Genomic DNA, 22,991 nt, shown 5'->3' on the forward strand with positions numbered 1-22,991 from the left:
TAAATATATATTACTTACTTACTTACTTACTTACTGTGTGGACCACAACAAAGATGGATCTAGAAACACTCGCTCAGTCTCCACTGTCTCCTTGTTCTTCCACTGGTGTCCAGCAGGAGAACATGGAGAAGCTCTGAGAGTTGGATTCATGTGCTCAGTTCAGATGAAGAGTCTGAGCAGCGTCACACACTCACATCTCTCTGCTTCTGATCACATGTTCAGAAGATCTTTGGAGCTCAGTCAGTGAGTTCTGCTGCTCCGTCCATACCTGAGAGTCTCCAGCCTCCAGTCTGGACTCTCCAGTCCAGCAGACAGCAGCTCCAGTCCTGGTCCTCCTGGATGATTGAAGCTCAGGTCCAGCTCTCTCAGATGGGACGGGTTAGATGTCAGAGCTGAGGCCAGAGAAGAACAACCTCCTGCTGAGATCTGACACGCTGACAGACTGTAATGAAGGAGAAACAGTTTCATTAAATCAGAAGAACTGAAGACATGATGTTCTGACCTGAGAGTCTCCAGGTGACAGTGTGGACTCTTCAGTCCAGCAGACAGCAGCTCCACTCCTGGATCCTTCAGGTTCCGGTTGTGACTCAGGTCCAGTTGAGTCAGACTAGAGGACGGAGAGCTGAGGACTGAGGACAGAAGTGAACAACTTCTCTCTGACAGTCGACAGTCGATCAGCCTGTGAAAGAGACGGAAACGTCAACAAGAGACTTTTTCTCTATTTTGCCTTGAAAGCCTTGATTGGAGGAAACACTGAACTCTTGACGTTCATAAGATCATCACATGATTGTGTGAACATTTGAAGACTTTGATTTCAATCAAGATCAACTTGATCAACACATGAAATAATGAAGTTTTCATCAGTTCAACACTTGATGTATAAATGATCACATGACTCACTGTTGTGAGAGGATTGATGTGTGTTTGTGTTTAATGTCAGTGTTAGTGTTAGTGTTGTGTAACTCCACTCACACTGTTGTGTAACTCCACTCACACTGTTGTGTAACTCCACTCACACTGTTGTGTAACTCCACTCACACTGTTGTGTAACTCCACTCATACTGATGTGTAACTCCACTCACACTGTTGTGTAACTCCACTCACACTGTTGTGTAACTCCACTCACACTGTTGTGTAACTCCACTCATACTGGTGTTGTGTAACTCCACTCACACTGGTGTTGTGTAACTCCACTCACACTGTTGTGTAACTCCACTCACACTGTTGTTGTGTAACTCCACTCACACTGGTGTTGTGTAACTCCACTCACACTGGTGTTGTGTAACTCCACTCACACTGATGTTGTGTAACTCCACTCACACTGTTGTGTAACTCCACTCATACTGTTGTTGTGTAACTCCACTCACACTGGTGTTGTGTAACTCCACTCACACTGATGTTGTGTAACTCCACTCACACTGTTGTGTAACTCCACTCACACTGGTGTTGTGTAACTCCACTCACACTGGTGTTGTGTAACTCCACTCACACTGATGTTGTGTAACTCCACTCACACTGGTGTTGTGTAACTCCACTCACACTGGTGTGTAACTCCACTCACACTGTTGTGTAACTCCACTCAAACTGGTGTTGTGTAACTCGACTCACACTGTTGTTGTGTAACTCCACTCACACTGGTGTGTAACTCCACTAATACTGGTGTTGTGTAACTCCACTCACACTGGTGTTGTGTAACTCCACTCACACTGGTGTTGTGTAAGGTGTTGTGTGACTCCACTCACACTGGTGTTGTGTGACTCCACTCACACTGGTGTTGTGTGACTCCACTCACACTGGTGTTGTGTAACTCCACTCACACTTGTGTTGTGTAACTCGACTTTGACTCGTTGTGTGACTCATATTGTTTGACTTGTGTTGTGTGAGTCCTGTTGTGTGACTTGTGTTGTGTGACTCGTGTCGTGTGACTTGTGTGACTCGTGTCGTGTGACTTGTGTTGTGTGACTCTTTTTGTGTTAGTTGTGTTATATGACTTGTGATGTGTGACTTGTGTTGTGTGAGTCATGTTGTGTGACTCGTGTTGTGTGACTTGTGTAGTGTGACTTGTGTTGTGTGACTTGTGTTGTGTACTTGTGTGACTTGTGTTAGTTGTGTTGTGTTACTTGTGTCTTGTGAGTTGTGTTGTACGACTCGTGTTGTGTGAGTCGTGTTGTGTGACTTGTGTTGTGTGACTTGTGTGACTCGTGTCGTGTGACTTGTGTTGTGAGTCGTGTTGTGCGACTTGTGTTGTGTGACTCTTTTTGTGTTAGTTGTGTTATATGACTTTAGTTGTGTGACTCGTGTTGTGTGACTTGTGTAGTGTGACTTGTGTTGTGTGACTTGTGTTGTGTACTTGTGTGACTTGTGTTAGTTGTGTTGTGTTACTTGTGTCTTGTGAGTTGTGTTGTATGACTCGTGTTGTGTAACTAGTGTTCTGCAACTTGTGTTGTGTTAGTCGTGGCATGTGAGTTGTGTTGTGACTTTTGTTGTGTGACTCGTATTGTGACAGTCATGTTGTGTGAGTCGTGTTGTGTGACTTTTGTTGCGTGACTCATGTTGCATGACATATGTTGTGTAACTTGTGTTGTGTAACTTGTGTTGTGTAACTTGTGTCGTCTGAGTTGTGTTGTGACTTTTGTTGTGTGATTTGTGTTGTGTGAGTTGTTTTGTGTGACTCGTGTCGTGTGACTTGTGTGGTGTGACTTGTGTTGTGTTAGTTGTGTTGTGTGACTTGTGTTGTGTTAGTTGTGTTGTGTGACTTGTGTCGTGTGACTTGCGTTGTGACACTTGTGTTGTGTTAGTTGTGTCATGTGACTTGTGTCTTGTTGTCTCGTGTTGTGTGACTTTTGTTGCGTGACTCATGTAATGTGAGTTGTGTTGTGACTTGTGTCGTGTGACTTGCGTTGTGACACTTGTGTTGTGTTAGTTGTGTCATGTGACTCGTGTTTTGTAACTTGTGTTGTGTGACTTGTGTTGTGTGATTTGTGTTGTGTGACTCGTGTTGTGTGAGTCGTGTTGTGTGAGTCGTGTTGTGTGAGTCGTGTTGTGTGAGTCGTGTTGTGTGACTCGTGTTGTGTGACTCGTGTTGTGTGACTCGTGTTGTGTGACTCGTGTTGTGTGACTTGTGTCGTGTGACTTGTGTTGTCTGACTTGTGTTGTGCGAGTGATGGTTGTGTGAGTCGTGTCGTGTGACTCTTGTTGTCTGACTCGTGTTGTGTGACTCGTGTTGTGTGAGTCGTGTTGTGTGACTCGTGTTGTGTGACTCGTGTTGTGTGAGTCGTGTTGTGTGACTCGTGTTGTGTGACTCGTGTTGTGTGACTTGTGTTGTGTGACTCGTGTTGTGTGACTCGTGTTGTGTCAGTCGTGTTGTGTGACTCGTGTTTTGTGACTTGTGTTGTGTTATTTGTGTTATGTGAGTCATGTTGTGTGACTTGTGTAGTGTGACTTGTGTTGTGTGAGTCATGTGACTTGTGTTGTGTGAGTCACGTTGTGTGACCCGTGTTGTGTGACTTGTGTTGTGTGACCTGTGTTGTGTGAGTTTTGTTGTGTGACTTGTGTGATTTGTGTTGTGTGACTTGTGTTGTGTAACTTGTGTCATGTGACTCGTGTCGTGTGACTTGTGACTTTTGTTGCGTGACTTTTGTTGTGTGACTTGTGTTGTAACTCGTGTTGTGTGACTTTTGTTGCGTGACTCATGTAATGTGAGTTGTGTTGTGACTTTTGTTGTGTGAGTCGTGTTTTGTAACTTGTGTTGTGTGACTTGTGTTGTGTGATTTGTGTTGTGTGACTCGTGTTGTGTGACTCGTGTTTTGTGACTTGTGTGAGTCATGTTGTTTGACTTGTTTTGTGTGAGTCGTGTTGTCTGAGTTGTGTGAGTAGTGTTGCGTGACTTGTGTGACTTGTGTCGTGTGAGTTGTGTGAGTTGTGTTGTGTTAGTTGTGTTGTGTGACTTGTGTTCTTTGACTCTTGTTGTGTTAATTGTGTTTTGTGACTTGTGTTGTGTTATTTGTGTTATGTGAGTCATGTTGTGTGACTTGTGTAGTGTGACTTGTGTTGTGTGAGTCATGTGACTTGTGTTGTGTGACTCTTGTTGTGTTATTTGTGTTGTGTGACTCTTGTTGTGTTAGTTGTGTTGTGTGACTTGTGTTGTGTGAGTTGTGTTATGTGACTTGTGTTGTGTGAGTCACGTTGTGTGACCCGTGTTGTGTGACTTGTGTTGTGTGACCTGTGTTGTGTGAGTTTTGTTGTGTGACTTGTGTGATTTGTGTTGTGTGACTTGTGTTGTGTAACTTGTGTCATGTGACTCGTGTCGTGTGACTTGTGACTTTTGTCGCGTGACTTTTGTTGTGTGACTTGTGTTGTAACTCGTGTTGTGTGACTTGTGTTGTGTGACTTGTGTTGTGTGACTTGTGTTGTGTGAGTCGTGTTGTGTGACTTGTGTTGTGACTTTTGTTGTGTGACTTTTGTTGGGTGACTTTTGTTGTGTTAGTTGTGTTGTGTGACTTTTGTTGTGTGACTTTTGTTGGGTAACTTTTGTTGTGTGACTTGTGTTGTGACTCGTGTTGTGTGACTTTTGTTGCGTGACTTTTGTTGCGTGACTTTTGTTGTGTTAGTTGTGTTGTGTGACTTGTGTTGTGTGAGTTTTGTTGTGTAACTTGTGTTGTGTGACTTGTGTTGTGTGACTTGTGTTGTGTGACTTGTGTTGTGTGACTTGTGTTGTGTAACTCGTGTCGTGTAACTCGTGTCGTGTGACTCTTGTTGTCTGACTCGTGTTGTGTGACTCGTGTCGTGTGACTCTTGTTGTCTGACTCGTGTTGTGTGACTCGTGTTGTGTGAGTTGTGTTGTGTGACTTGTGTTGTGTGACTCGTGTTGTGTGACTCGTGTTGTGTGACTCTTGTTGTGTGACTCATGTTGTGTGACTTGTGTTGTGTGAGTCGTGTTGTGTGACTTGTGTTGTGTGACTCGTGTTGTGTGACTCGTGTTGTGTGACTCGTGTTGTGTGAGTCGTGTTGTGTGAGTCGTGTTGTGTGACTCGTGTTGTGTGACTCGTGTTGTGTGAGTCGTGTTGTGTGACTTGTGTCGTGTGACTTGTGTTGTGTGACTTGTGTTGTCTGACTTGTGTTGTGCGAGTGATGGTTGTGTGAGTCGTGTCGTGTGACTCTTGTTGTCTGACTCGTGTTGTGTGACTCGTGTTGTGTGAGTCGTGTTGTGTGAGTCGTGTTGTGTGACTCGTGTTGTGTGACTCGTCTTGTGTGACTCGTGTTGTGTGACTCGTGTTGTGTGAGTCGTGTTGTGTGACTCGTGTTGTGTGACTCGTGTTGTGTGACTTGTGTTGTGTGACTCGTGTTGTGTGACTCGTGTTTTGTGACTTGTGTTGTGTTATTTGTGTTGTGTGACTTGTGTTGTGTGACTTGTGTTGTGTGACTTGTGTTGTGTGACTCGTGTTGTGTGACTCGTGTTGTGTGACTCGTGTTGTGTGACTCGTGTTGTGTGACTCGTGTTGTGTCAGTCATGTTGTGTGACTCGTGTTTTGTGACTTGTGTTGTGTTATTTGTGTTATGTGAGTCATGTTGTGTGACTTGTGTAGTGTGACTTGTGTTGTGTGAGTCATGTGACTTGTGTTGTGTGACTCTTGTTGTGTTATTTGTGTTGTGTGACTCTTGTTGTGTAAGTTGTGTTGTGTGACTTGTGTTGTGTTAGTTGTGTTATGTGACTTGTGTTGTGTGAGTCACGTTGTGTGACCCGTGTTGTGTGACTTGTGTTGTGTGACCTGTGTTGTGTGAGTTTTGTTGTGTGACTTGTGTGATTTGTGTTGTGTGACTTGTGTTGTGTAACTTGTGTCATGTGACTCGTGTCGTGTGACTTGTGACTTTTGTTGCGTGACTTTTGTTGCGTGACTTTTGTTGTGTGACTTGTGTTGTAACTCGTGTTGTGTGACTTGTGACTTTTGTTGCGTGACTTTTGTTGTGTGACTTGTGTTGTAACTCGTGTTGTGTGACTTTTGTTGCGTGACTCATGTAATGTAAGTTGTGTTGTGACTTTTGTTGTGTGAGTCGTGTTTTGTAACTTGTGTTGTGTTATTTGTGTTATGTGAGTCATGTTGTGTGACTTGTGTAGTGTGACTTGTGTTGTGTGAGTCATGTGTGTGACTTGTGTTGTGTGACTCTTGTTGTGTTATTTGTGTTGTGTGACTCTTGTTGTGTTAGTTGTGTTGTGTGACTTGTGTTGTGTTAGTTGTTTTATGTGACTTGTGTTGTGTGAGTCACGTTGTGTGACCCGTGTTGTGTGACTTGTGTTGTGTGACCTGTGTTGTGTGAGTTTTGTTGTGTGACTTGTGTGATTTGTGTTGTGTGACTTGTGTTGTGTAACTTGTGTCATGTGACTCGTGTCGTGTGACTTGTGACTTTTGTTGCGTGACTTTTGTTGTGTGACTTGTGTTGTGTGACTCGTGTTGTGTGACTCGTGTTGTGTCAGTCGTGTTGTGTGACTCGTGTTTTGTGACTTGTGTTGTGTTATTTGTGTTATGTGAGTCATGTTGTGTGACTTGTGTAGTGTGACTTGTGTTGTGTGAGTCATGTGACTTGTGTTTTGTGACTCTTGTTGTGTTAGTTGTGTTGTGTGACTTGTGTTGTGTTAGTTGTGTTATGTGACTTGTGTTGTGTGAGTCACGTTGTGTGACCCGTGTTGTGTGACTTGTGTTGTGTGACCTGTGTTGTGTGAGTTTTGTTGTGTGACTTGTGTGATTTGTGTTGTGTGACTTGTGTTGTGTAACTTGTGTCATGTGACTCGTGTCGTGTGACTTGTGACTTTTGTTGCGTGACTTTTGTTGTGTGACTTGTGTTGTAACTCGTGTTGTGTGACTTGTGTTGTGTGACTTGTGTTGTGTGAGTCGTGTTGTGTGACTTGTGTCGTGACTTATGTTGTGTGACTTTTGTTGGGTGACTTTTGTTGTGTTAGTTGTGTTGTTTGACTTTTGTTGTGTGACTTTTGTTGGGTGACTTTTATTGTGTGACTTGTGTTGTGACTCGTGTTGTGTGACTTTTGTTGCGTGACTTTTGTTGTGTTAGTTGTGTTGTGTGACTTGTGTTGTGTGAGTTTTGTTGTGTAACTTGTGTCTTGTGACTTGTGTTGTGTGACTTGTGTTGTGTGACTTGTGTTGTGTGACTTGTGTTGTGTAACTCGTGTCGTGTAACTCGTGTCGTGTGACTCTTGTTGTCTGACTCGTGTTGTGTGAGTTGTGTTGTGTGAGTCGTGTTGTGTGACTCGTGTTGTGTGACTCATGTTGTGTGACTCTTGTTGTCTGACTCGTGTTGTGTGACTCGTGTTGTGTGACTCGTGTTGTGTGATTTGTGTTGTGTGACTCGTGTTTTCTGACTCGTGTTGTGTGAGTCGTGTTGTGTGAGTCGTGTTGTGTGACTTGTGTCGTGTGACTCTTGTTGTGTGAGTCGTGTTGTGTGACTCGTGTTGTGTGACTCGTGTTGTGTGACTCGTGTTGTGTGACTCGTGTTGTGTGACTCGTGTTGTGTGACTCGTGTTGTGTGACTTGTGTCGTGTTAGTTGTTTTATGTGACTTGTGTTGTGTGAGTCACGTTGTGTGACCCGTGTTGTGTGACTTGTGTTGTGTGACCTGTGTTGTGTGAGTTTTGTTGTGTGACTTGTGTGATTTGTGTTGTGTGACTTGTGTTGTGTAACTTGTGTCATGTGACTCGTGTCGTGTGACTTGTGACTTTTGTTGCGTGACTTTTGTTGTGTGACTTGTGTTGTGTGACTCGTGTTGTGTGACTCGTGTTGTGTCAGTCGTGTTGTGTGACTCGTGTTTTGTGACTTGTGTTGTGTTATTTGTGTTATGTGAGTCATGTTGTGTGACTTGTGTAGTGTGACTTGTGTTGTGTGAGTCATGTGACTTGTGTTGTGTGACTCTTGTTGTGTTATTTGTGTTGTGTGACTCTTGTTGTGTTAGTTGTGTTGTGTGACTTGTGTTGTGTTAGTTGTGTTATGTGACTTGTGTTGTGTGAGTCACGTTGTGTGACCCGTGTTGTGTGACTTGTGTTGTGTGACCTGTGTTGTGTGAGTTTTGTTGTGTGACTTGTGTGATTTGTGTTGTGTGACTTGTGTTGTGTAACTTGTGTCATGTGACTCGTGTCGTGTGACTTGTGACTTTTGTTGCGTGACTTTTGTTGTGTGACTTGTGTTGTGTGACTCTTGTTGTGTTATTTGTGTTGTGTGACTCTTGTTGTGTTAGTTGTGTTGTGTGACTTGTGTTGTGTTAGTTGTGTTATGTGACTTGTGTTGTGTGAGTCACGTTGTGTGACCCGTGTTGTGTGACTTGTGTTGTGTGACCTGTGTTGTGTGAGTTTTGTTGTGTGACTTGTGTGATTTGTGTTGTGTGACTTGTGTTGTGTAACTTGTGTCATGTGACTCGTGTCGTGTGACTTGTGACTTTTGTTGCGTGACTTTTGTTGTGTGACTTGTGTTGTAACTCGTGTTGTGTGACTTGTGTTGTGTGACTTGTGTTGTGTGAGTCGTGTTGTGTGACTTGTGTCGTGACTTATGTTGTGTGACTTTTGTTGGGTGACTTTTGTTGTGTTAGTTGTGTTGTTTGACTTTTGTTGTGTGACTTTTGTTGGGTGACTTTTATTGTGTGACTTGTGTTGTGACTCGTGTTGTGTGACATTTGTTGCGTGACTTTTGTTGTGTTAGTTGTGTTGTGTGACTTGTGTTGTGTGAGTTTTGTTGTGTAACTTGTGTCTTGTGACTTGTGTTGTGTGACTTGTGTTGTGTGACTTGTGTTGTGTGACTTGTGTTGTGTAACTCGTGTCGTGTAACTCGTGTCGTGTAACTCGTGTCGTGTGACTCTTGTTGTCTGACTCGTGTTGTGTGAGTTGTGTTGTGTGAGTCGTGTTGTGTGACTCGTGTTGTGTGACTCATGTTGTGTGACTCTTGTTGTCTGACTCGTGTTGCGTGACTCGTGTTGTGTGAGTCGTGTTGTGTGATTTGTGTTGTGTGACTCGTGTTTTCTGACTCGTGTTGTGTGAGTCGTGTTGTGTGAGTCGTGTTGTGTGACTTGTGTCGTGTGACTCTTGTTGTGTGAGTCGTGTTGTGTGAGTCGTGTTGTGTGACTCGTGTTGTGTGACTCGTGTTGTGTGACTCGTGTTGTGTGACTCGTGTTATGTGACTCGTGTTGTGTGACTTGTGTCGTGTTAGTTGTTTTATGTGACTTGTGTTGTGTGAGTCACGTTGTGTGACCCGTGTTGTGTGACTTGTGTTGTGTGACCTGTGTTGTGTGAGTTTTGTTGTGTGACTTGTGTGATTTGTGTTGTGTGACTTGTGTTGTGTAACTTGTGTCATGTGACTCGTGTCGTGTGACTTGTGACTTTTGTTGCGTGACTTTTGTTGTGTGACTTGTGTTGTGTGACTCGTGTTGTGTGACTCGTGTTGTGTCAGTCGTGTTGTGTGACTCGTGTTTTGTGACTTGTGTTGTGTTATTTGTGTTATGTGAGTCATGTTGTGTGACTTGTGTAGTGTGACTTGTGTTGTGTGAGTCATGTGACTTGTGTTGTGTGACTCTTGTTGTGTTATTTGTGTTGTGTGACTCTTGTTGTGTTAGTTGTGTTGTGTGACTTGTGTTGTGTTAGTTGTGTTATGTGACTTGTGTTGTGTGAGTCACGTTGTGTGACCCGTGTTGTGTGACTTGTGTTGTGTGACCTGTGTTGTGTGAGTTTTGTTGTGTGACTTGTGTGATTTGTGTTGTGTGACTTGTGTTGTGTAACTTGTGTCATGTGACTCGTGTCGTGTGACTTGTGACTTTTGTTGCGTGACTTTTGTTGTGTGACTTGTGTTGTAACTCGTGTTGTGTGACTTGTGTTGTGTGACTTGTGTTGTGTGAGTCGTGTTGTGTGACTTGTGTCGTGACTTATGTTGTGTGACTTTTGTTGGGTGACTTTTGTTGTGTTAGTTGTGTTGTTTGACTTTTGTTGTGTGACTTTTGTTGGGTGACTTTTATTGTGTGACTTGTGTTGTGACTCGTGTTGTGTGACTTTTGTTGCGTGACTTTTGTTGTGTTAGTTGTGTTGTGTGACTTGTGTTGTGTGAGTTTTGTTGTGTAACTTGTGTCTTGTGACTTGTGTTGTGTGACTTGTGTTGTGTGACTTGTGTTGTGTGACTTGTGTTGTGTAACTCGTGTCGTGTAACTCGTGTCGTGTGACTCTTGTTGTCTGACTCGTGTTGTGTGAGTTGTGTTGTGTGAGTCGTGTTGTGTGACTCGTGTTGTGTGACTCGTGTTGTGTGACTCTTGTTGTCTGACTCGTGTTGTGTGACTCGTGTTGTGTGAGTCGTGTTGTGTGATTTGTGTTGTGTGACTCGTGTTTTCTGACTCGTGTTGTGTGAGTCGTGTTGTGTGAGTCGTGTTGTGTGACTTGTGTCGTGTGACTCTTGTTGTGTGAGTCGTGTTGTGTAACTCATGTTGTGTGACTCGTGTTGTGTGACTCGTGTTGTGTGACTCGTGTTGTGTGACTCTTGTTGTGTGACTCGTGTTGTGTGACTCGTGTTGTGTGACTCGTGTTGTGTGACTTGTGTTGTGTGACTCGTGTTGTGTGACTCGTGTTGTGTGACTCTTGTTGTGTGACTCGTGTTGTGTGACTCGTGTTGTGTGACTCGTGTTGTGTGACTCGTGTTGTGTGACTCGTGTTGTGTGACTCTTGTTGTGTGACTCGTGTTGTGTGACTCGTGTTGTGTGACTCGTGTTGTGTGACTCGTGTTGTGTGACTCGTGTTGTGTGAGTCGTGTTGTGTGACTCGTGTTGTGTGACTCGTGTTGTGTGACTTGTGTTGTGTGACTCGTGTTGTGTGACTCGTGTTTTGTGACTCGTGTTGTGTGACTCGTGTTGTGTGAGTCGTGTTGTGTGAGTCGTGTTGTGTGAGTCGTGTTGTGTGAGTCGTGTTGTGTGACTCGTGTTGTGTGACTTGTGTTGTGTGACTTGTGTTGTCTGACTTGTGTTGTGTGAGTCGTGTCGTGTGACTCTTATTGTCTGACTCGTGTTGTGTGACTCGTGTTGTGTGACTCGTGTTGTGTGACTCGTGTTGTGTGACTCGTGTTGTGTGAGTCGTGTTGTGTGAGTCGTGTTGTGTGACTCGTGTTGTGTGACTTGTGTTGTGTGACTCGTGTTGTGTGACTCGTGTTGTGTGACTCGTGTTGTGTCAGTCGTGTTGTGTGAGTCGTGTTGTGTGACTCGTGTTGTGTGACTCGTGTTGCGTCAGTCGTGTTGTGTGACTCTTGTTGTGTGACTTGTGTTGTGTGACTCGTGTTGTGTGACTCGTGTTGTGTGACTCGTGTTGTGTGACTCGTGTCGTGTGACTTGTGTTGTGTGACTCGTGTTGTGTCAGTCGTGTTGTGTGACTCGTGTTGTGTGACTCGTGTTGTGTCAGTCGTGTTGTGTGACTCGTGTTGTGTGACTCGTGTTGTGTGACTCGTGTTGTGTGACTCGTGTTGTGTGACTCGTGTCGTGTGACTTGTGTTGTGTGACTCGTGTTGTGTCAGTCGTGTTGTGTGACTCGTGTTGTGTGACTCGTGTTGTGTGACTCGTGTTGTGTGACTCGTGTTGTGTCAGTCGTGTTGTGTCACTCGTGTTGTGTGACTTGTGTTGTGTGACTCGTGTTGTGTGACTCGTGTTGTGTGACTCGTGTCGTGTGACACGTGTCGTGTGACTTGTGTTGTGTGACTTGTGTTGTCTGACTTGTGTTGTGTGACTTGTGTTGTGTGACTCGTGTTGTGTGACTCGTGTTGTGTGACTCGTGTTGTGTGACTCGTGTTGTGTGACTTGTGTTGTGTGACTTGTGTTGTGTGACTTGTGTTGTGTGACTTGTGTTGTGTGACTTGTGTTGTGTGACTCGTGTTGTGTGACTTGTGTTGTGTGACTTGTGTTGTGTGACTCGTGTTGTGTGACTCGTGTTGTGTGACTCGTGTTGTGTGACTTGTGTTGTGTGACTTGTGTTGTGTGACTTGTGTTGTGTGACTCGTGTTGTGTGACTTGTGTTGTGTGACTTGTGTTGTGTGACTCGTGTTGTGTGACTCGTGTTGTGTGACTTGTGTTGTGTGACTTGTGTTGTGTGACTTGTGTTGTGTGACTTGTGTTGTATGACTCGTGTTGTGTAACTTGTGTTCTGCAACTTGTGTTGTGTGAGTCGTGGCATGTGAGTTGTGTTGTGACTTTTGTTGTGTGACTCGTATTGTGAGATTCATGTTGTGTGAGTCGTGTTGTGTGACTTTTGTTGCGTGACTCATGTTGCATGACATATGTTGTGTAACTTGTGTTGTGTAACTTGTGTTGTGTAACTTGTGTTGTGTAACTTGTGTCGTCTGAGTTGTGTTGTGACTTTTGTTGTGTGATTTGTGTTGTGTGAGTTGTTTTGTGTGACTCGTGTCGTGTGACTTGTGTGGTGTTAGTTGTGTTGTGTGACTTGTGTCGTGTGACTTGCGTTGTGACACTTGTGTTGTGTTAGTTGTGTCATGTGACTTGTGTCTTGTTGTCTCGTGTTGTGTGACTTTTGTTGCGTGACTCATGTAATGTGAGTTGTGTTGTGACTTTTGTTGAGTGAGTCGTGTTTTGTAACTTGTGTTGTGTGACTTGTGTTGTGTGATTTATGTTGTGTGACTCGTGTTGTGTGAGTCGTGTTGTGTGACTCGTGTTGTGTGAGTCGTGTTGTGTGACTTGTGTCGTGTGACTTGTGTTGTCTGACTTGTGTTGTGCGAGTGATGGTTGTGTGAGTCGTGTCGTGTGACTCTTGTTGTCTGACTCGTGTTGTGTGACTCGTGTTGTGTGAGTCGTGTTGTGTGACTCGTGTTGTGTGACTCGTGTTGTGTGAGTCGTGTTGTGTGACTCGTGTTGTGTGACTCGTGTTGTGTGACTTGTGTTGTGTGACTCGTGTTGTGTGACTCGTGTTTTGTGACTTGTGTTGTGTTATTTGTGTTATGTGAGTCATGTTGTGTGACTTGTGTAGTGTGACTTGTGTTGTGTGAGTCATGTGACTTGTGTTGTGTGACTCTTGTTGTGTTATTTGTGTTGTGTGACTCTTGTTGTGTTAGTTGTGTTGTGTGACTTGTGTTGTGTTAGTTGTGTTATGTGACTTGTGTTGTGTGAGTCACGTTGTGTGACCCGTGTTGTGTGACTTGTGTTGTGTGACCTGTGTTGTGTGAGTTTTGTTGTGTGACTTGTGTGATTTGTGTTGTGTGACTTGTGTTGTGTAACTTGTGTCATGTGACTCGTGTCGTGTGACTTGTGACTTTTGTTGCGTGACTTTTGTTGCGTGACTTTTGTTGTGTGACTTGTGTTGTAACTCGTGTTGTCTGACTTGTGTTGTGTGACTTGTGTTGTGTGACTTGTGTTGTGTGAGTCGTGTTGTGTGACTTGTGTCGTGACTTATGTTGTGTGACTTTTGTTGGGTGACTTTTGTTGTGTTAGTTGTGTTGTGTGACTTTTGTTGTGTGACTTTTGTTGGGTGACTTTTGTTGTGTGACTTGTGTTGTGACTCGTGTTGTGTGACTTTTGTTGCGTGACTTTTGTTGTGTTTGTTGTGTTGTGTGACTTGTGTTGTGTGAGTTTTGTTGTGTAACTTGTGTCTTGTGACTTGTGTTGTGTGACTTGTGTTGTGTGACTTGTGTTGTGTGACTTGTGTTGTGTAACTCGTGTCGTGTAACTCGTGTCGTGTGACTCTTGTTGTCTGACTCGTGTTGTGTGAGTTGTGTTGTGTGAGTCGTGTTGTGTGACTCGTGTTGTGTGACTCGTGTTGTGTGACTCTTGTTGTCTGACTCGTGTTGTGTGACTCGTGTTGTGTGAGTCGTGTTGTGTGATTTGTGTTGTGTGACTCGTGTTGTCTGACTCGTGTTGTGTGACTCGTGTTGTGTGAGTCGTGTTGTGTGACTTGTGTCGTGTGACTCTTGTTGTGTGAGTGGTGTTGTGTGACTCGTGTTGTGTGACTCGTGTTGTGTGACTCGTGTTGTGTGACTCGTGTTGTGTGACTCTTGTTGTGTGACTCGTGTTGTGTGACTCGTGTTGTGTGACTTGTGTTTTGTGACTCGTGTTGTGTGACTCGTGTTGTGTGACTCTTGTTGTGTGACTCGTGTTGTGTCAGTCGTGTTGTGTGACTCGTGTTGTGTGACTTGTGTTGTGTGACTCGTGTTGTGTGACTCGTGTTGTGTGAGTCGTGTTGTGTGACTCGTGTTGTATGACTCGTGTTGTGTCACTCGTGTTGTGTGACTCTTGTTGTGTGACTCGTGTTGTGTGACTCGTGTTGTGTGACTCGTGTTGTGTGACTTGTGTTGTGTGACTCGTGTTGTGTGACTCGTGTTGTGTGAGTCGTGTTGTGTCACTCGTGTTGTGTGACTCGTGTTGTGTGACTTGTGTTGTGTGACTCGTGTTGTGTGACTCGTGTTGTGTGACTCGTGTTGTGTGAGTCGTGTTGTGTGAGTCGTGTTGTGTGACTCGTGTTGTGTGACTTGTGTTGTGTGACTTGTGTTGTCTGACTTGTGTTGTGTGAGTCGTGTCGTGTGACTCTTGTTGTCTGACTCGTGTTGTGTGACTCGTGTTGTGTGACTCGTGTTGTGTGAGTCGTGTTGTGTGAGTCGTGTTGTGTGACTCGTGTTGTGTGACTTGTGTTGTGTGACTCGTGTTGTGTGACTTGTGTTGTGTGACTCGTGTTGTGTCAGTCGTGTTGTGTGAGTCGTGTTGTGTGAGTCGTGTTGTGTGACTCGTGTTGTGTGACTTGTGTTGTGTGACTCGTGTTGTGTGACTCGTGTTGTGTGACTCGTGTTGTGTGACTCGTGTTGTGTCAGTCGTGTTGTGTGAGTCGTGTTGTGTGAGTCGTGTTGTGTGACTCGTGTTGTGTCAGTCGTGTTGTGTGACTCTTGTTGTGTGACTCGTGTTGTGTGACTCGTGTTGTGTGACTCGTGTTGTGTGACTCGTGTTGTGTGACTCGTGTCGTGTGACTTGTGTTGTGTGACTCGTGTCGTGTGACTTGTGTTGTGTGACTCGTGTTGTGTCAGTCATGTTGTGTGACTCGTGTTGTGTGACTCGTGTTGTGTCAGTCGTGTTGTGTGACTCGTGTTGTGTCAGTCGTGTTGTGTGACTCGTGTTGTGTGACTCGTGTTGTGTCAGTCGTGTTGTGTGACTCGTGTTGTGTGACTCGTGTTGTGTGACTCGTGTTGTGTTACTCGTGTTGTGTGACTCGTGTCGTGTGACTTGTGTTGTGTGACTCGTGTTGTGTCAGTCGTGTTGTGTGACTTGTGTTGTGTGACTTGTGTTGTGTGACTTGTGTTGTGTGAGTCGTGTTGTGTGATTTGTGTTGTGTGACTCGTGTTGTCTGACTCGTGTTGTGTGACTCGTGTTGTGTGAGTCGTGTTGTGTGACTTGTGTCGTGTGACTCTTGTTGTGTGAGTCGTGTTGTGTGAGTCGTGTTGTGTGACTCGTGTTGTGTGACTCGTGTTGTGTGACTCGTGTTGTGTGACTCGTGTTGTGTGACTCTTGTTGTGTGACTCGTGTTGTGTGACTCGTGTTGTGTGACTTGTGTTGTGTGACTCGTGTTGTGTGACTCGTGTTGTGTGACTCTTGTTGTGTGACTCGTGTTGTGTCAGTCGTGTTGTGTGACTCGTGTTGTGTGACTTGTGTTGTGTGACTCGTGTTGTGTGACTCGTGTTGTGTGAGTCGTGTTGTGTGACTCGTGTTGTATGACTCGTGTTGTGTGACTCGTGTTGTGTGACTCTTGTTGTGTGACTCGTGTTGTGTGACTCGTGTTGTGTGAGTCGTGTTGTGTGACTCGTGTTGTATGACTCGTGTTGTGTGACTCGTGTTGTGTGACTCTTGTTGTGTGACTCGTGTTGTGTGATTCGTGTTGTGTGACTCGTGTTGTGTGACTTGTGTTGTGTGACTCGTGTTGTGTGACTCGTGTTGTGTGAGTCGTGTTGTGTGACTCGTGTTGTGTGACTCGTGTTGTGTGACTTGTGTTGTGTGACTCGTGTTGTGTGACTCGTGTTGTGTGACTCGTGTTGTGTGAGTCGTGTTGTGTGAGTCGTGTTGTGTGACTCGTGTTGTGTGACTTGTGTTGTGTGACTCGTGTTGTGTGACTTGTGTTGTGTGACTCGTGTTGTGTCAGTCGTGTTGTGTGAGTCGTGTTGTGTGAGTCGTGTTGTGTGACTTGTGTTGTGTGACTCGTGTTGTGTGACTCGTGTTGTGTGACTCGTGTTGTGTGACTCGTGTTGTGTCAGTCGTGTTGTGTGAGTCGTGTTGTGTGAGTCGTGTTGTGTGACTCGTGTTGTGTCAGTCGTGTTGTGTGACTCTTGTTGTGTGACTTGTGTTGTGTGACTCGTGTTGTGTGACTCGTGTTGTGTGACTCGTGTTGTGTGACTCGTGTCGTGTGACTCGTGTTGTGTGACTCGTGTTGTGTGACTCGTGTTGTGTGACTCTTGTTGTGTGACTCGTGTTGTGTGACTCGTGTTGTGTGACTTGTGTTGTGTGACTCGTGTTGTGTGACTCGTGTTGTGTGACTCTTGTTGTGTGACTCGTGTTGTGTCAGTCGTGTTGTGTGACTTGTGTTGTGTGACTTGTGTTGTGTGACTTGTGTTGTGTGAGTCGTGTTGTGTGATTTGTGTTGTGTGACTCGTGTTGTCTGACTCGTGTTGTGTGACTCGTGTTGTGTGAGTCGTGTTGTGTGACTTGTGTCGTGTGACTCTTGTTGTGTGAGTCGTGTTGTGTGACTCGTGTTGTGTGACTCGTGTTGTGTGACTCGTGTTGTGTGACTCGTGTTGTGTGACTCGTGTTGTGTGACTCTTGTTGTGTGACTCGTGTTGTGTGACTCGTGTTGTGTGACTTGTGTTGTGTGACTCGTGTTGTGTGACTCGTGTTGTGTGACTCTTGTTGTGTGACTCGTGTTGTGTCAGTCGTGTTGTGTGACTCGTGTTGTGTGACTTGTGTTGTGTGACTCGTGTTGTGTGACTCGTGTTGTGTGAGTCGTGTTGTGTGACTCGTGTTGTATGACTCGTGTTGTGTGACTCGTGTTGTGTGACTCTTGTTGTGTGACTCGTGTTGTGTGACTCGTGTTGTGTGACTCGTGTTGTGTGACTTGTGTTGTGTGACTCGTGTTGTGTGACTCGTGTTGTGTGAGTCGTGTTGTGTGACTCGTGTTGTGTCAGTCGTGTTGTGTGACTCGTGTTGTGTGACTCGTGTTGTGTCAGTCGTGTTGTGTGACTCGTGTTGTGTGACTCGTGTTGTGTCAGTCGTGTTGTGTGACTCTTGTTGTGTGACTTGTGTTGTGTGACTCGTGTTGTGTGACTCGTGTTGTGTGACTTGTGTTGTCTGACTTGTGTTGTGTGAGTCGTGTCGTGTGACTCTTGTTGTCTGACTCGTGTTGTGTGACTCGTGTTGTGTGACTCGTGTTGTGTGAGTCGTGTTGTGTGAGTCGTGTTGTGTGACTCGTGTTGTGTGACTTGTGTTGTGTGACTCGTGTTGTGTGACTTGTGTTGTGTGACTCGTGTTGTGTCAGTCGTGTTGTGTGAGTCGTGTTGTGTGAGTCGTGTTGTGTGACTCGTGTTGTGTGACTTGTGTTGTGTGACTCGTGTTGTGTGACTCGTGTTGTGTGACTCGTGTTGTGTGACTCGTGTTGTGTCAGTCGTGTTGTGTGAGTCGTGTTGTGTGAGTCGTGTTGTGTGACTCGTGTTGTGTCAGTCTTGTTGTGTGACTCTTGTTGTGTGACTTGTGTTGTGTGACTCGTGTTGTGTGACTCGTGTTGTGTGACTCGTGTTGTGTGACTCGTGTCGTGTGACTTGTGTTGTGTGACTCGTGTCGTGTGACTTGTGTTGTGTGACTCGTGTTGTGTCAGTCATGTTGTGTGACTCGTGTTGTGTGACTCGTGTTGTGTCAGTCGTGTTGTGTGACTCGTGTTGTGTCAGTCGTGTTGTGTGACTCGTGTTGTGTGACTCGTGTTGTGTCAGTCGTGTTGTGTGACTCGTGTTGTGTGACTCGTGTTGTGTGACTCGTGTTGTGTTACTCGTGTTGTGTGACTCGTGTCGTGTGACTTGTGTTGTGTGACTCGTGTTGTGTCAGTCGTGTTGTGTGACTTGTGTTGTGTGACTTGTGTTGTGTGACTTGTGTTGTGTGACTCGTGTTGTGTGACTCGTGTTGTGTGACTCGTGTCGTGTGACTCGTGTTGTGTGACTTGTGTTGTGTGACTTGTGTTGTGTGACTTGTGTTGTGTGACTTGTGTTGTGTGACTTGTGTTGTGTGACTCGTGTTGTGTGACTCGTGTTGTGTGACTCGTGTTGTGTGACTAGTGTTGTGTGACTTGTGTTGTGTGACTTGTGTTGTGTGACTTGTGTTGTGTGACTTGTGTTGTGTGACTTGTGTTGTGTGACTTGTGTTGTGTGACTTGTGTTGTGTGACTTGTGTTGTGTGACTTGTGTTGTGTGACTTGTGTTGTGTGTTTGTAAAGATCAACCTGCGTCTCATGGAAGCTTCAAGAACCAGAGAAGAGAGTTTGTTCTAATTGTTGATGGTTTTCTTCAACATTCAATGATTTGAACGTCTTTTACTGTCGAGTCATGATAGAAATACTAGAGTTTAGTCTCCAGACTGTGTTGATAAATATGTCAAGATGACTTGAAATATTCTTCACCTTCCTGTTGTGTTCATGAAATATCAACTTCTAGAACCAAGTTCATGAGTCGAGGAAAAGTCATTCAAATCCTCTCAGAGTGAAAAAGGTTTCATGAAGAAACATGAATCCATTCACTGTTTACATCCATGTGTGTGTTTGTGTTTGTTTGAAATGATGTTCTGACCTGAGAGTCTCCAGGTGACAGTGTGGACTCTTCAGTCCAGCAGACAGCAGCTCCACTCCTGGATCCTGCAGGTCATAGTTGTGACTCAGGTCCAGTTGAGTCAGACTAGAGGACGGAGAGCTGAGGACTGAGGACAGAAGTGAACAACTTCTCTCTGACAGTCGACAGTTGATCAGCCTGTGAAAGAGACGAGTGTCGTCAACAAGAGGATTGATTTGTGTTTATATGAGAAACAAACACAAGAGAACATAAGGAAAAATAAGTCACAAAACAAACAACAAAGACAAATGAAAATAAAAGGTTGTTACATGTATATTGATCATAATAACACATCATTGATTCTTTTTCTATTCACTTACTTATCTCAGTGTTTTTGTGTGTTTTCTCTCAATTGTTGTGTTTAATTCTTTTCCAGAGTAAAAATATCTTCAATTTAATCAAGACACTGATTCAATCGTGAAGATTCACTTCAATTTATTCTATTTGTTTTTTAACATTCAATTCAATATGAACAGGTTTACAAAGTTATTATTCATAACCGTGTCAGGTGTGAGTGTGAAGGTGTTGCAGGTAATACAAGCTCAAACAATGTGTGTGTGTTTGTCACTCACACTCCTGCACTCTCTCAACATTGTTGTCTTCATTTGAATGTTTACAGTTAGAAAATTCAAGGTGAATTCTCTCCATCTTTGGATCCAGTGGATCTATGTTGTGACACAGATGGAGTGTCAATCATCCTCCGTCACATTCACCTTCATTTCTTCTCCATGTTTGCTTCACATGAACTGAATGAGTTTCAACTTTTGAAACATTTGTCAAGTTTGGAGACTATTTTTGAAGTTGTTTCTGGACATCAATCAATATATGGATCAGTTTGATTCCATCTGGTGACACTTTTTATTCATGATTCATAAACATGTTTCAAGTGAAGATGTTTCTTATTTTCTAATGATATTTTTTCACATTCATCAAAGTCTTCAAAGTTTTCCTCCATCATTGTTCAAACATGTCGTTCCTTTAAATCTCCAGGTTTCAAATGTTTTCTCTGTAGTTGCAGGTTTGACTATGGAGGCCTAGGAGGGTCAAACCAGGATTTACTGTCAGCTTTCATTGATATTTGAAACAATCTTCCATGTTTGAAGACAATACTTTTGGCAGAGATGGACTCGAGTCAACGACTTGGACTCGAGTCCAACTCTGGTCGCACCTATCAGACTCGTGACTCGTGATTTGTGACTCCAGTACACTGGGACTCGTGAAGAGTGACTCACTACTGCACCTGGTTAAGTGATTCGTGACTCAAGAGTCGACCCAGACGAGTCATTGTGACTCGAGCGTCGACTCAGTTATTTTAGTGAGACTAAAGTCAAATCATCTTCTGGTCACTGATCCATGCTGTGAGTCTTTATTGAGTGAAACTCCTATAGATGGTTCATCTAGTGACTCCAACATGGCTTCAGACTTGATTGACAGGACTATGTTGATGGTTCAATGTTTGATAATAATCAGTGAAAATCTAATGTTTTCATACAAGTCATGAGTTCATTGAATCTTCTGGTGTTTTTCATTTTAGCTTCAGACTAACTGTTGTCGTAACTTGTTTCTACTTTGAATATTCTTTGTATTATTGTGAAGTTTGCAGTGGATTTAAGTTCATGTTATTTATGTTCTTTAAAACGTTTTTAGTTTTATTTTGAAAGTTCACTTCCTCTCTGTTTATCTCACAAGAGTTCAAAAGTCTAAGAATCGAATGTGTTTGAATGGATCTGAGATCAGTAAATATGTGTCAACATACTGAACAGCACGACCCAGCAGAAGAACAAATCAAGTTCAAGTAGAACCTGCTGAAGACTGAGGTCACTTAGAATCATCTGCTTCATTGAAGAACTCACTGAAGACTCAACTTTGACTCTCTGGAGTCTCACCTCTGACTTTCACATGTTCTGAAGCTGAAGACATGATGTTCTGACCTGAGAGTCTCCAGGTGACAGTGTGGACTCTTCAGTCCAGCAGACAGCAGCTCCACTCCTGGATCCTGCAGGTCACGGTTCTCACTCAGGTCCAGTTGAGTCAGACTAGAGGACGGAGAGCTGAGGACTGAGGACAGAAGTGAACAACTTCTCTCTGACAGGAAACAGTTGATCAGCCTGTGAAAGAGACGAGTGTCGTCAACAAGAGGATTGATTTGTGTTTATATGAGAAACAAACACAAGATAATATAAGGAAAAATAAGTCACAAAACAAACAACAACGACAAATGAAAATAAAAGGTTGTTACATGTATATTGATCATAATAACACATCATTGATTCTTTTTCTATTCACTTACTTATCTCAGTGTTTTTGTGTATTTTCTCTCAATTGTTGTGTTTAATTCTTTTCCAGAGTAAAAATATCTTCAATTTAATCAAGACACTGATTCCATCGTGAAGATTCACTTCAGTCAATTTATTCTATTTGTTTTTTTAACATTCAATTCAATATGAACAGGTTTACAAAGTTATTATTCATAACCGTGTCAGGTGTGAGTGTGAAGGTGTTGCAGGTAATACAAGCTCAAACAATGTGTGTGTGTTTGTCAATCAAGGAGTCGACTACTTCCACTATACATGGACTACTATCAACCTTCAGCTAATGCCAACATGACTGACCAAACGACTGATGTAGTTCAACATCTGGAGGACAGTGAGCTGAGACTATGGTATCCCATCCAAGGACGACAGCCCCTCCATCAGCTCCACACAACAGCTCAGGAGCCCATGATGGTTCAAGTCACTTCCCAACGGACATTTCTAGATTCTCTCATGTTAGACACGAAACACCAAGAGAACTCAAGGCTCCTCTTGTTTTCCGTGGGGATGTTCAGACAAAGTTGAGTTGGAAGAATGGCTCGAGTTGATGGAAGATTATTTCAAGAAACGTGATGTTCAACTGGAGAGTCGGGTGGAAGAAATTCTCACACATTTAAGGGCTCGAGCTAAAGAGTGAAGTTTGGGATAGAAATGGAGAGATAGATGTTGCACGCCGTCCTCACGCTGTGTCTGGTCTCTTGAGGAAACTTTTTTCTTCTGAACGCTATTCATCGGTGCCTTTGGCAGACTTTTATTCAACTCTCCCAGATGTGATGAAGACCCGTAGGACTACTGGCTCCGCCTCAAGAAAGCTGCTGCAGTCGCCACAGGTTGCTTGTGGGAACAAGACAAATGTTTGATCACCCAGATCTGGCTCACATTCCGGTCCATACTTTGGATAAATGGTCAGCCGTGAAGTGCAGGACGTGTTGGATGAATTTCATAGACTAGTTTGAAGACACCAGCCAGACATAGTGAAGAGGTGAACATGGATAGAGTTGAAGTTAACCTACAGCAGCCTGTGAACCACCTGAGAGACAGCAGCCAGTTGATCCAGACTCTTCTACAATGGAGAGGTTGCTGGGGTTGTTGGAAAAGATGCTGCAGAACCAGAGTCAGAACCAATACAACAGAAGGACACGTAACAACTACAAGAGACAACACCGAGTAGAAGGACTTGACGCTGTGCCATGTTCTGTATGTGCTGATGGTTCACACTCTGCATATTCTCACTGCCGAGAAAACCTTCTCTGCTTCTTTTGTCACTCTCCAGAACACACAAGACGTAACTCACCTCAAGTTCTTATGCCACCTGCCTTCACACATCAGGGAAACATCATGAAATTGCTCATTTCAAAGATGAAGGGTTCAATAGTTCCATCATTAACCTCAACATGTGATGATGCAGTTATTTTGTCACATTCAGACGAGTGGAAAGAGGAAGACCTGCAATCCAGGATCAGGACGACAAAGAGTCGTGTCACACTGCAACCAGGGTCTGAACATCTAGTGTGGGCTAAAGTGTCATCGTCTGCTCAGTCAACTGTGGGGAAAACAGTTGTGATCGAGCAACACAGTCCAAAGTGAGACCTGCACAAATCCTGGAAGGAAGAGTTGTCACTACCTTGTGGGGGGATGGCTGGGTTCCTGTGAAGATGTTGAATCCTACTGAGAAGCTACTCACTATAAAAATAAATGCTATGGTTGCAGATGTGTCACTCGCCCCTCAGTCCAAGACTTGCCTCAACCAGAACCCGTTTATTCTAATGTGATGTTGACACAGAACATCCACTGCTGTCTGAGGAGATGATCATCCACAC

The 22,991-nt window shown here is 44.2% G+C and overlaps 1 protein-coding gene across 4 annotated transcripts in view; it reads right to left on the reverse strand.

Annotated features, from left to right (window-relative positions):
- Positions 1–22,991, reverse strand: part of LOC148083052 (NACHT, LRR and PYD domains-containing protein 3-like) — a 177,604-nt gene that overhangs the window by 96,252 nt on the left and 58,361 nt on the right. For 2 of the 4 annotated variants that reach the window (XM_087786172.1, XM_087786171.1), the window contains exons 11-12: positions 18,821–18,997; positions 503–679 (exon numbers count right to left, since the gene is read on the reverse strand). The exons of 1 other annotated variant lie outside the window; for it this stretch is intronic. In XM_087786172.1, coding sequence (XP_087642298.1) covers positions 503–679; positions 18,821–18,997 — 354 coding nt within the window. Of the gene's footprint in view, positions 1–268; positions 443–502; positions 680–18,820; positions 18,998–22,991 lie in introns of all 4 variants that reach the window. One more of the 4 variants, XM_087786173.1, reaches the window with a different exon arrangement.

The sequence above is a fragment of the Callionymus lyra genome, chromosome 3 (genome assembly GCF_982586985.1).
Source record: "Callionymus lyra chromosome 3, fCalLyr1.hap1.1, whole genome shotgun sequence".
Lineage (NCBI taxonomy): Eukaryota > Metazoa > Chordata > Actinopteri > Syngnathiformes > Callionymidae > Callionymus > Callionymus lyra.